The sequence below is a fragment of the Aspergillus pseudotamarii genome, assembly GCF_009193445.1.
Source record: "Aspergillus pseudotamarii strain CBS 117625 unplaced genomic scaffold BDV38scaffold_69, whole genome shotgun sequence".
Taxonomy (NCBI): domain Eukaryota; kingdom Fungi; phylum Ascomycota; class Eurotiomycetes; order Eurotiales; family Aspergillaceae; genus Aspergillus; species Aspergillus pseudotamarii.
This window is the reverse complement of record NW_022475083.1, coordinates 70057-80766: the sequence shown is the minus strand read 5'-3', so window position 1 is coordinate 80766 and position 10710 is coordinate 70057. Positions and strand designations below refer to the sequence as shown.

Below are 10710 nucleotides of genomic sequence, written 5' to 3'. Positions count from 1 at the left end.
ACCATTGTCCCTCAGCTTCTTTGACAGAGCGATTTACCCTTGTTTACAAAATATTGTTATCAATGCCGGCACGCCCTCTGTTAATTTCGGTCCCACGCTCTTTTACATTCTACTCTTGTGTTGTTTATATTATCTTTGTATAGTGCGAGGACGTCAACATACGCTGGCTCTAGAGGGCGTCGGCTGGGGAGTTTGGATTCGTGGGAAAGGGGATCGAAGGTATCATGAAAAGAATGCTATTTTCTGTTTGCTACTTCCTTATTCATACATATCCGCACCAATATCCATGTTATTAGGAATGCTGCGTATGTTTCTCGGGGTTAATGATCCTGTTCGATATTTTGTAGGTGCTCGTATAGTGGGCTTACAGTGGCATTTACTATTGGTAAACACTCTACCACCATTTTTCGAAAAAAACACGATCACTCCTATCACCCATGAGACCTCGAAGGGTAGCGACAAACTCATCAGTCATGGCAGGCGGTCCGCACATGTAACAAACCGTCTCCTCAGCCTGGATATCGCCATTCGGCCCAGTAAGCGCCGTACGCAGATCATCCTGATTTATTCTCCGTGGGTGAATACTCAAATCATTGGGCTGTTCTAGCAGAAGTGGAGATGATGCATCTCGTAAGCTAGTAACAAACAGATCGAGGGTTATGCGTAACCGATGAGACTGAGACTGGGAATGAATGATCTGACGGAGGCGAGAGAGAAAGAGGATTTGGTCCAAAACGGGTTCAGGAGATGTGGCAGCTTTCTGGGATGCTGTTGCTGGGAGTTTAGTAGAATAGAGAAAGTGGATATTGAAAGGGTGGTGTGAAGCTGGGGTTTCGTCTGCATTGTTATTTAAATGTGAGAGGATAGAAATTAATGGACTTTGTTTTGGTTAGCACGTTGATGTTGGAGTATATTGATATAAAAAGCCCATAGTGTAGTGAGTAGCACTGGGCAACTTACTTGATACCCACTCCCCCAGCAATGAGAACTACGTTTTTGACCTTTTCGAGATCTATCCCAGACGGAGGAGGCCAGACGAAGCTCCCGCCGACTCGGATGCATAGCTCCTTTCCTAGAATTTCATCCCTGGGTTTCCAGAGCCAGGCGCTGGCGGGATTGGAGAGTGCTTTTTGAACGGCTAGTTCCACGTACGGGTCTCTGCCTCTCGGGTCCACGGGAGGAAGGCCTGTTTCCTCGTCTTCCACGGCAAGTGACTCTGTCGTGGGCTGAAGAGAGGGGAGGGCTTCAGCATCTGCTGGTGTTGAGGTAATACTGAAACCCCCGGCGTCGGATATCGACGGGATATGCACATCTAGCCATTGACCAGGAGCGAAAGTGAATGGCTGAGGTTGATCAGACTATTACGGTGTTAGTATATGCTCCAATAGCATTTGGCATGTATAGTAACTGTGGCTCTTGAGAACATGCGCATTTTGGTATGATTCAAATATCAGTACCGTAGAACCGTTGGTAAATCCATGACAGAACTAATTGTTTGGAAGGAAATGACTAATTAAAGATACTATACCTCTTCACCCTGGTTTGACTCCTCTAGCGCTTGCACCCGCGGAGGGATGGCCAAGTGCAGCAGCCGTACGGTAGGATTGACCTCTTCGATATGTGATAGCCGCACATTGTACAGAACATTTTGCCGGGGTTCTGCTGCGGTGCGCAGCTTATGAGGCACCGACGTCTTTTTACTGGCCAGAGAGCTCATTTCGTGCCGAATCACCGAGGGACGGCGCTTATGCGACAGATTGAGGTTGGGTGGTGGCTTATGGAGTTGGCGGCAACGCAAGAGTTGGAGGGGTCGCATGTGGTATGTATGTACAGTACCCAGTAGAGTGATTAGTATATCCACTTATGAGCGCATTTGGTTTGATTGGCACTGTAGCATTTAAGCTCCTCTTCTTTTAATCCCTGTAGAAATGTGTGATAGAAAATGATGTGGGTTGATGTCGACTTGGGTAGTAGTAATAGTCAAGTGACATGACATGTACATCCAATGACGTTTGTTACTAATACAATGAATACAAACCCTTTTTAGTTAACGAGTTGATCTTATAGATTCCATCCACACGTCTTTATCCTTTTCACTTACTTCTTAACGTGACAGAAATTGCCATTAAAACAAAATATTTTCAAATAAGACAAGAATTGAACACGCTTATGGACACAGGTTTCTTTCCTCACACCTGATTTTATTATGCAAGTGGAATCACAGAAGCACACTGCTAATGTTTAGATTCCCCACCCCAGCGCTTTGCTCTCTAACAGGGCAGTCTAGGGAAACTATGAATTACTGCAGCACCACGGACAAATTCACAAACTAACCAGTGGTGCTAGTCTGTTGCTCAACCATGCAGATCAATTTCTCCATCACACGGCCTAGCGTGTGACGGCCGCCAGCCAATCTTCCACTTTCGCCATCTTATTGGTGATGAGCACCCGAGCCCCGGTTGGTGCTGGCGCTTCCCTGGTGGCAAGCATTGGCCAGATGCATCTCTGAGAAACAGTTAACTTGCGGTGCTCTAGAGTTTCTTTGAAGTTTTGTCGCCGACTCGAGGTGCTAGTGCCCCTCTTCTGACCCTCGCCATGGGCTAGAGAGGTTGGCCCTGGCGACCTGGGATCACTCTGCTCCATATTAACGGCTTCGTCCCGGCTGATCCTCCAAGCCTTTCTCTGATAGCCGTCTTTCTCCTGTCTCTTTGTGCTCTATGTGTTTGGCCGTCCGATGCGACTGAGTTGAATGCCCAGCCAGCCGGTCTGGCCACAGCGTAACTGTTCAAGGACACAATCTCACGGCGCAAATTATATACCTAACGTTGTATACCCCACTGATCTACCAACTACGGGAACTCGTGTCTTCGTGGAAATAAATATACAATCGCCATCATGGTTTCCTTACCACGAAAATGGCGCAGACACAATCTCTTTTATATTTTGATGGCCCTTGAGCTTCCCATCACTATTGTCATCCTCACATTCACTGGGATTGCTTCTCACGATCTATACCGGACCAAGTTATGGCAAGATGGAGCAGATAATGGCTTCAACAGTTCTCCCGATGAGATTCTCTATGCTGCCGCGAACCATAGGCCCTATAAAGTCCCTATGGTCTGGGGCTCTTTGTATGTGTTCATCTCTTGCCTTACAACGATTAAATCTTAATTATGCGGCAATAACTAACGGCATTGTAGCATAACGAATTACAATCTAGTCATTGGCGTTTTGAGCACTTTCATCTTAATAACCAAACTCCCTGTCCATGTCCTGCGGATTTTCTACCCGCCTGTGTCAGTGTTCGTCCACGTGGGACTGTTCATAGTATATATCGTGTCGGCCAGTTATCAAGCTGGTTCCGACAAGTCGGATCCTAAGCACCTGCAATCCGGCCCACCGTGGTATCTTACGAAGTCATGCAGTGTTGCTTCGAATAAAGATAACATTGGATATTGCCAACAAGCCAAGGCGCTCTTTGGTTTTACTATCATTATCATGTGGGTTGGCACCTACTATTATAATGATTCTTTTGTCCCTTGACCCCTGGTAACTGACATTATATTCATAGTGTTCTTTATTTTGTCGAAATTATCGTGAGCGTGCACTCCTGCTTCTTGACCAAGGAGGAAAAGGCAGAGCGTGACGAACGCCGTGAAGAAAAGAGAACCATGAAGGAGTACGAAGATATGGTTCTCAGGACCCCCAGAACGTTTCCCATGATGAGCCCTGCGCTGCCTTCAGGGGGTGCTACGCAGATGATGCCTACTATGTCGTCACGAAGCCCTGAATTTAGTACATTCGGGACTGGATCGTCAGATCTTCCACTCCGGGACCATTTCAGCACACCAAACCCTCGCCCGCCAACACAGCAAGAGTCATCGGAAACCTTAGCGCCGGGGAACCAACCTCAAATGTACTTTCCGCCGCCTCCTAAGAAGGCGGCCAAGGCGTGAATGTTTTCAGAAGTTTGTAAAAATGTCCTTGAAAATCTAATACCCACGGTCATATGAGAACCACTTATGTTTCTATTTCATTTCCCGTTTAGCGATCGATTTGCATGAATCGGGTGTTTTTTCAAAGCCCTACTTGGGGCACTTGCAAGAGGAATTCATGAACAATCACGTATTATGTTTGGGCCTTTTCTTTTCATGTCGCTTTTCTAGCTGTCATTTGGTCATTATACCATTATCGCGACTAGAGCAATCGAACCGCCACGACTGGCTGACTATTCGTGCTTAGTCCCAATCTAATTGAATACAAGAAAAGATAGCAAATAGGAAGTGAGCCTTAGTTATCCATAAATCTCGTAAGTTCTAAAACTGGGATTATACATAACTCTCGCACAACGCAACTGCTGGAAAGAATTTGCTGTCATCACCAGACAATGCCAAAATATAAATTGCCTACGAAAAAGAAATAGCAGGACGGAGCACAATGCAGGGGTATCGCCGCAGGAACATGTTTCGTAATGCAGGAACGAGGAGTACAATGTTACAAGTGTTGCTGATTCCACGTAGTGGTAGTGGCTAGATTTGATCTTGCCGTTTCTTTTCCTTCTTGGCCCAGCGTACTGGATATGTTATTAGACTAAACACTTGCGATAAAGAGAAGGAGAGGGTGTGTGGACTGGTGACTTACATCCGCATGCATTACACAGAGTCTTGGGTCCCTCAGGCCCCTTTCTCCACTCGGGAGAGTCTGAGGTTCCGCAATCAGTACACATATATTCACCCTTCTGTCTTTTCTTTCGATCGCTGTCCTGGATGACGCGGGCCTGCTGGTCTAGCTTGGCAGATTCCATATCATAATGGATGAGGCGACCTTGGCGAACGCCAGTACTGAGCCCCTGGGAACGTTCACCATCACCGTAGTGTAGACCCGTCAGCATCTCGATTCCCTCAATATGAGACATGTCCTCCGTCTGGCCCAATCTATCCGCGGCAATATCCAGGTACGACCGGGAGTCGGGATCATCGTTTGTGAGGGTGTCGGATGACTCGTTCTCCTCACCAGACCCAGTGGTATCGCGGAACGATGATTGATTGGAATTGGATCGGCCTGAATGAGAATTGTGGCGGGAGGTAGAATCTCCCGTGGAGTCGCCGGCATATAACTGTTGACCTGATGCCAAATCCTCCTCTTCTTCCTGCCTTAGCTGTGCTATTCGCTGGTTGAGTCGCACGTTCTCGATTTTATGCTCCAGAAATGAGTCGATCAGCTGAGAGCTTCTCGTGGGATAAGGTCGGCACAGAAGAAAAACGCCAATACATTCTTGATTATGATTTTCGGGACTGTCGTTCGGTTCAGACGTTTTCATATGTGGGTGTCCATGTACCTCCAAAAGGCAAGATGTATTGCTATTGTTGTCTTTCTTGCGAAACCGGAAATGGCAATGCACTGGACGAGTCGTCGTGATACACTCATTCATCTCCTCGGTAAACACGGTCTTATCATCATTGTGTATAAAGCGCTCCAAAGCTTTCTGCTGTAGTTGGTTTGCGTCGTAGCCGGTGATGGATTTGCAAGATGGCGATGCATACAAGATCTTGCCGTCGGAGCTGAGAAGTAGTAGCATATCTTTCATCGTATTCAACACACGCTGGGGCCAACCCTGTTCATCCGCCGGGTCGGATGAGTTCTGCGCACCCACATTGCCGGCCGGCGGTGGTGGAAGTTTCTGAATCTCTTCTGTAAAAGAACCATGATCTTCGGCCTGCATTCTGTGCTGATGATTCTGCGTTACCCCACTCTCGTGCTCGGCAGCGGCCCAATCCATCGTTGGCACCAGGGAAACCAACGATGTTTTTGCAGAGAGGAAATATTCTCTTGGACATGAGGAATGGCCACCGTGGGATTGCAAGATACACGAGCCACTAAGGCTGCGATAGAGCTGTCAATTCCGGTGCTGTATAACAAGGCCGGAGGGCCCACTCGCCGCGCCAATGAGATATTGGCCACCGTTAACAGGACCGGAACTTCTCGTCCAATGCTGGCGCTCAGGGGGTCACAGGCACTGAGAAGGATTCAATTGGTACCAACCAACTGAAGTCCTTTGGCCATATGTGTGAGAGCCATCATTTCCTATCCTGGGGGAGAGGGTACAGTACCTGAGCACATGATGGGGTGGCTTATCATCTGTCAAAAGTACTTCCCAAATTCAATTTAATCCCCGACTTTAGACGGCCATCGCCGCCACGTGATCTCGCGCCGCTTCCCCGCGTCGGTTTCTTAGTGTCCGTGACGCGCAGCACCAAGTGCCGAACGCCAAAAGTGACCTGATTGTTCGAAGACGCTGGTCGTGCAATATCACCAAGGGCACTTTAGAAAGAACGAGGTCGTTTTGAAGGATAAAGGGGGGACCTCATACTTCTAGCCCAACGTCTATCTATCCACGTACGGTTGCGCGACACTCTCAAGATGTGAGTCGGGTGTTGTGGTCCTGTCTCCCGTCTGCCACTGACAAACTAGCAGGTGTAAGTGGTGCGGAGATCGACTGCGGGGCGATGAATCTAATATACTGACCCATACCAGCGAAGATAGATAAGCTTTCAATTCTAGGGTAAGTGTATTTCCCGAAGGATTCCCGTCACCGATCGCTGATTCATTGTTTGCGTTGCTTTAGGGTTCGCTCCTTCGACAACACCCGCAGCGAGACCATCCAGTTCCACACCCCTCTTACGTTAATCGTCGGTTACAATGGATCAGGAAAGACAGTACGGAATATTCAAATCAACTGAAAGCAGCAACACTTCCACTAATCGGGCCTTAGACGATTATTGAATGTCTCAAATACGCCACCACCGGTGACCTCCCGCCAAACAGCAAGGGCGGCGCCTTCATCCATGACCCGAAACTATGTGGGGAGAAAGAAGTCTTGGCTCAAGTGAAGCTGTCCTTCAAGGGCACGTCGGGTGCTAAGATGGTATCTACGCGGAGTCTACAACTCACCGTGAAGAAAACCACCCGGCAGCAGAAGACACTAGAAGGCCAACTGCTGATGATCAAAGATGGTGAAAGGACGGCTATCTCTTCGAGAGTTGCGGAGCTTGATCAGATCATGCCCCAGTATCTTGGGGTCTCCAAAGCTATCTTAGATTCTGTGATCTTCTGCCACCAAGACGAGAGCTTGTGGCCTATGAGTGAACCTTCGGTCCTGAAGAAGAAGTTCGACGAGATATTTGAGGCCATGAAATACACAAAGGCTATTGACAATATCAAAGCTCTGAGGAAGAAGCAGAACGAGGACCTTGCGAAGTACAAGATCATGGAACAACACGCCAAGGAGGACAAGGAAAAAGCAGACCGAGCAGAAAAGCGATCAATTAAGCTACAAGAAGAGATCGAAGCCTTACGTCTAGAGACAAGTCAGCTTTCTCAGGAGATGCGACGTGTCGCTGAGCTAGCCGATAAAGCCTGGCGAGAGTCAGAAAGTTACGCCCAAGTCCTTGGTACGCTAGAAGGAAAGCGTATTGAGGCCAAAAGTATTCAATCAACGATTGACAATTTGAAAAGACACCTCGTCGAGCTTGATGATTCGGACGAATGGTTGCAGTCAAATTTGGAACAGTTCGAGTCCAAGCAGCTTCAGTATGAACAGCAAGAAGAGGCTCAAAAGGAAAACTACATGGAGATCAAAGAGCAAATAGAGCGAACGCGGCAAAAGCTAGGTATCAAGCAGGCAGAATACGGCAAGTTTGAGAATGACAAGGCCAATTTTGAGCGGCAAGTTGAACGGAGACAAAGGATGACCAAAGAAATCGCGCGTACCAATAATATTCGGGGGTTTGACAACATCCAGGACCAGGGTGATGTCGATGAATTCATGAGAAAGGTCAGAAAGTTATTGAAAGACCAGAATCAGGCCCTAGACCGGGTCAAGCGGGAAGCACAAGGTGAGCTGCGCGAAGTGCAAACGGCTCTGAACGATATTGCACAGCAGAAGTCGGCCTTGCAGGAAACCAAGAACGCTGCTAGGCGACAGATAGGTGCAAATGACAAAGAGTCGACCACCTATCAAGGAAAGCTTGATGAAATAAACGTGGATGAAGGTGTCCAAGCGGCGCTTGAGGCCAACATCGAAGACATTCAGTCGCACCTGCATCAAGCTAAGGAGCGAGCAAAATCTGCTTCGTGGGACAAAGAGATCCATGACATCAATTCGGAGATCCGAGGCCTTGAAGATGAGAGTTCGCGCTTGAACTCGGAACTCATCGATGCGACTAAACGCGCCGGTGACTTGGCACGATTGGATCATTTAAAGAAGGAATTGAAGGAGCGGGACCGCAGCCTGGAAACTATGAAGGGCGCTCACGGCGAACGTCTATCGAAATTCGTCAATCAAGACTGGAAACCTGATACCCTGGAGCAGGAATTCCAGCATGTGCTGGAAGAAGAATCCAAGCAGGTGTCCCGCGCTGAAAATGAACGAGATGGCGTCAGTAGGGAACTAGAGCAAGTGGAATTCAGACTCAAGAATGCCAAGAAGGCTTTAGGGCAACGACAGAAGTCTCTAAAAGAATGCATCGAGGAGATTCGTGAAGCTATCAATGACGAACCCGAGGAATTTCCCGAAGTACTCAAGCAACGACAAGCACAGCTTGATATTGCAAGAAAAGATGCTGAGCAGTATGCTGGGATCGGCGAGTATATGGCAACTTGTCTAGAAACTGTAAAACAGTCGAAGGTGTGTAGGCTATGCCATCGAGGCTTCAAGAGTGACGCCGAGCTGCAGACCTTCAGAAACAAATTGGAAAATTTGGTTAAGAAGGCCAAAAGAGATGCCGACGACGAGGATGTGAAGAACTTAGAAGAGGATCTTGAGGCTGCACGGGCAGCCAGCACTTCTTATGATACTTGGTCTCGTCTTCAGCATACGGAAATCCCAGAGTTGGAAAAGGAAGAGGAACAATACGCATTGCAGCGTGATGAGCTCCTCAATCAATTGGAGGACCGCGACAAGATTGTCAGTGAAAAAATTGAGAAGAAAAGAGATATCGAAGCTCTCTCCAAAACGGTCAACACGATCGTCCGATATGATGCGGAAATTAAATCTATTCTTTCCCAGATACAAGATCTTTCCTCTAAACAACAGGATACTACCTCTGCACGCACGCTCGAGGATATTCAAGATGAGATAGCTGCAATTGGTGAAACGTCCAGGGCTTTGAAAAAGAATCTGTCGAAAATCACACATGATAAAGAGCAAACACAGTCAGAGATCAACATTCTGGAACTAAAATTAAGAGACGTGAAGAGCAATCTCGACAACGCGAAGTTCCAATTGGAAAGGAAGTCCGACCTCCTCGCTCGTATTGAAGAGTACAAAAATCTCAACAGCCAACAACGAGAAGCAATCGCAAAAGCCGATAGGGATATTGAGGATTTGACTCCTGAGCTTCTCAAGGTCCAGGCTAAGTACGATGATATTACCCAGCGGGCCGAGGCACGCGAAAGAGAAATGCAACAAACAATTTCTCAGATGTCGGAGAGTGTACATCAGCTGGAGCTGGCAAACGAAGAGATTGATGCATATAATGAACGGGGAGGTCCGACTCAACTGGAACGCAGTAAACGCGAACTCGAGAATATCGAAAAGCAGATTGGCCAGCTCGAAGCCGAACAGGCGGATATCACGAAAGAGATCAACAAGATATCTTCCCAGCTGAAGGATAGCGAGAATACCAAGCGTCAATATGCGGATAATCTCACATATCGTCAAGCAACTAGGGCGCTTGACGAGGTCACACAAGAGATCGAACAGTTAGCAGCCCAGAACGCAGAGGTTGATCGGAGCCGGTTCAAGGACGAGTCAGAACGTCGAACCCGCGAACACAACGCACTGGCTGCAAAGCAAGCCAGCAGGATGGGTGAGATGAAATCTAAAGACGACCAACTGATGCAGCTTCTAGCAGACTGGAACACGGACTATAAAGACGCAGCGCCCAAATACAAGGAAGCACACATCAAGGTGGAAACCACTAAAGCTGCGGTGGATGACCTGGCTCGCTACGGAGGAGCCTTGGATAAAGCCATTATGAAATACCATGGCTTAAAGATGGAGGAGATCAATGCCATTATCGGAGAACTATGGCAAAAGACTTACCGAGGCACTGACGTTGATACTATCCTTATCCGCTCCGATAATGAAAATGCCAAAGGTAACCGGTCATATAACTACCGAGTGTGTATGGTCAAGCAGGGTGCAGAAATGGATATGCGTGGACGCTGCAGTGCAGGACAAAAGGTACTCGCAAGTATCATCATCCGCTTGGCTCTCGCAGAGTGCTTTGGTGTCAACTGCGGTCTGATCGCGCTTGACGAACCGACGACAAATCTTGACCGGGATAATATCCGGTCCTTGGCTGAGTCGCTACATGATATCATTCGCACTCGTCAGGCGCAGAGTAATTTCCAGCTTATTGTTATCACTCATGATGAGGAGTTCCTGCGCTACATGCAGTGCGGAGACTTTAGCGATTACTACTACCGGGTGTCGCGGAATGAGAAGCAGAAGTCGATCATCGAGAGACAGTCAATCGCAGAGGTAAGGCAGAGTTCCCAGTCGCTTTCTACTAGACTCTCATGCTAATGGATCGCAGGTGATGTGACGAGATCTTCGTTGGCAGAGTCATGATGAGTGGGAAACGTGGGAAACTAAGGCGTCAAGTGAACGTTGCTGTGACTACTAATCTTTCTATGTATATTATT

General features: G+C 47.8%; 3 protein-coding genes across 3 annotated transcripts; 1 reads left to right on the top strand and 2 right to left on the bottom strand.

Moving 5' to 3' along the window:
- Positions 1-144: 144 nt before the first annotated feature.
- On the bottom strand, positions 145-1869 carry BDV38DRAFT_188034 (FAD-dependent oxidoreductase). Its single transcript, XM_032052212.1, has 4 exons — positions 1529-1869; positions 961-1358; positions 369-878; positions 145-301 (listed from the first exon to the last, which is right to left on the bottom strand). The coding sequence occupies exons 1-3, from the start codon at positions 1814-1816 to the stop codon at positions 395-397; spliced, it is 1170 nt and encodes a 389-aa protein (XP_031909313.1). The 5' UTR covers positions 1817-1869; the 3' UTR covers positions 145-301; positions 369-394.
- A 900-nt stretch (positions 1870-2769) lies between these two features.
- BDV38DRAFT_187965 (uncharacterized protein) lies at positions 2770-4271 on the top strand. Its single transcript, XM_032052211.1, has 3 exons — positions 2770-3131; positions 3201-3500; positions 3572-4271. The coding sequence occupies exons 1-3, from the start codon at positions 2896-2898 to the stop codon at positions 3954-3956; spliced, it is 921 nt and encodes a 306-aa protein (XP_031909312.1). The 5' UTR covers positions 2770-2895; the 3' UTR covers positions 3957-4271.
- A 258-nt stretch (positions 4272-4529) lies between these two features.
- BDV38DRAFT_286970 (GATA transcription factor LreB) lies at positions 4530-5779 on the bottom strand (the record flags this gene model as incomplete). Its single annotated transcript, XM_032060776.1, has 2 exons — positions 4530-4573; positions 4642-5779. The coding sequence occupies 2 exons, from the start codon at positions 5777-5779 to the stop codon at positions 4530-4532; spliced, it is 1182 nt and encodes a 393-aa protein (XP_031909311.1).
- Positions 5780-10710: the final 4931 nt, after the last annotated feature.

Coding starts and splice junctions, on each gene's coding strand:
- BDV38DRAFT_187965 (XM_032052211.1), top strand. CDS start 2,896: ATGGTTTCCTTACCACGAAAATGGCGCAGACACAATCTCTTTTATATT. Junction 3,132..3,200: donor CCTATGGTCTGGGGCTCTTT/GTATGTGTTCAT, acceptor ACGGCATTGTAG/CATAACGAATTACAATCTAG. Junction 3,501..3,571: donor GGTTTTACTATCATTATCAT/GTGGGTTGGCAC, acceptor TTATATTCATAG/TGTTCTTTATTTTGTCGAAA.
- BDV38DRAFT_188034 (XM_032052212.1), bottom strand. CDS start 1,816: ATGCGACCCCTCCAACTCTTGCGTTGCCGCCAACTCCATAAGCCACCA. Junction 1,359..1,528: donor AGTCAAACCAGGGTGAAGAG/GTATAGTATCTT, acceptor ACACCGTAATAG/TCTGATCAACCTCAGCCATT. Junction 879..960: donor GCTGGGGGAGTGGGTATCAA/GTAAGTTGCCCA, acceptor ACCAAAACAAAG/TCCATTAATTTCTATCCTCT.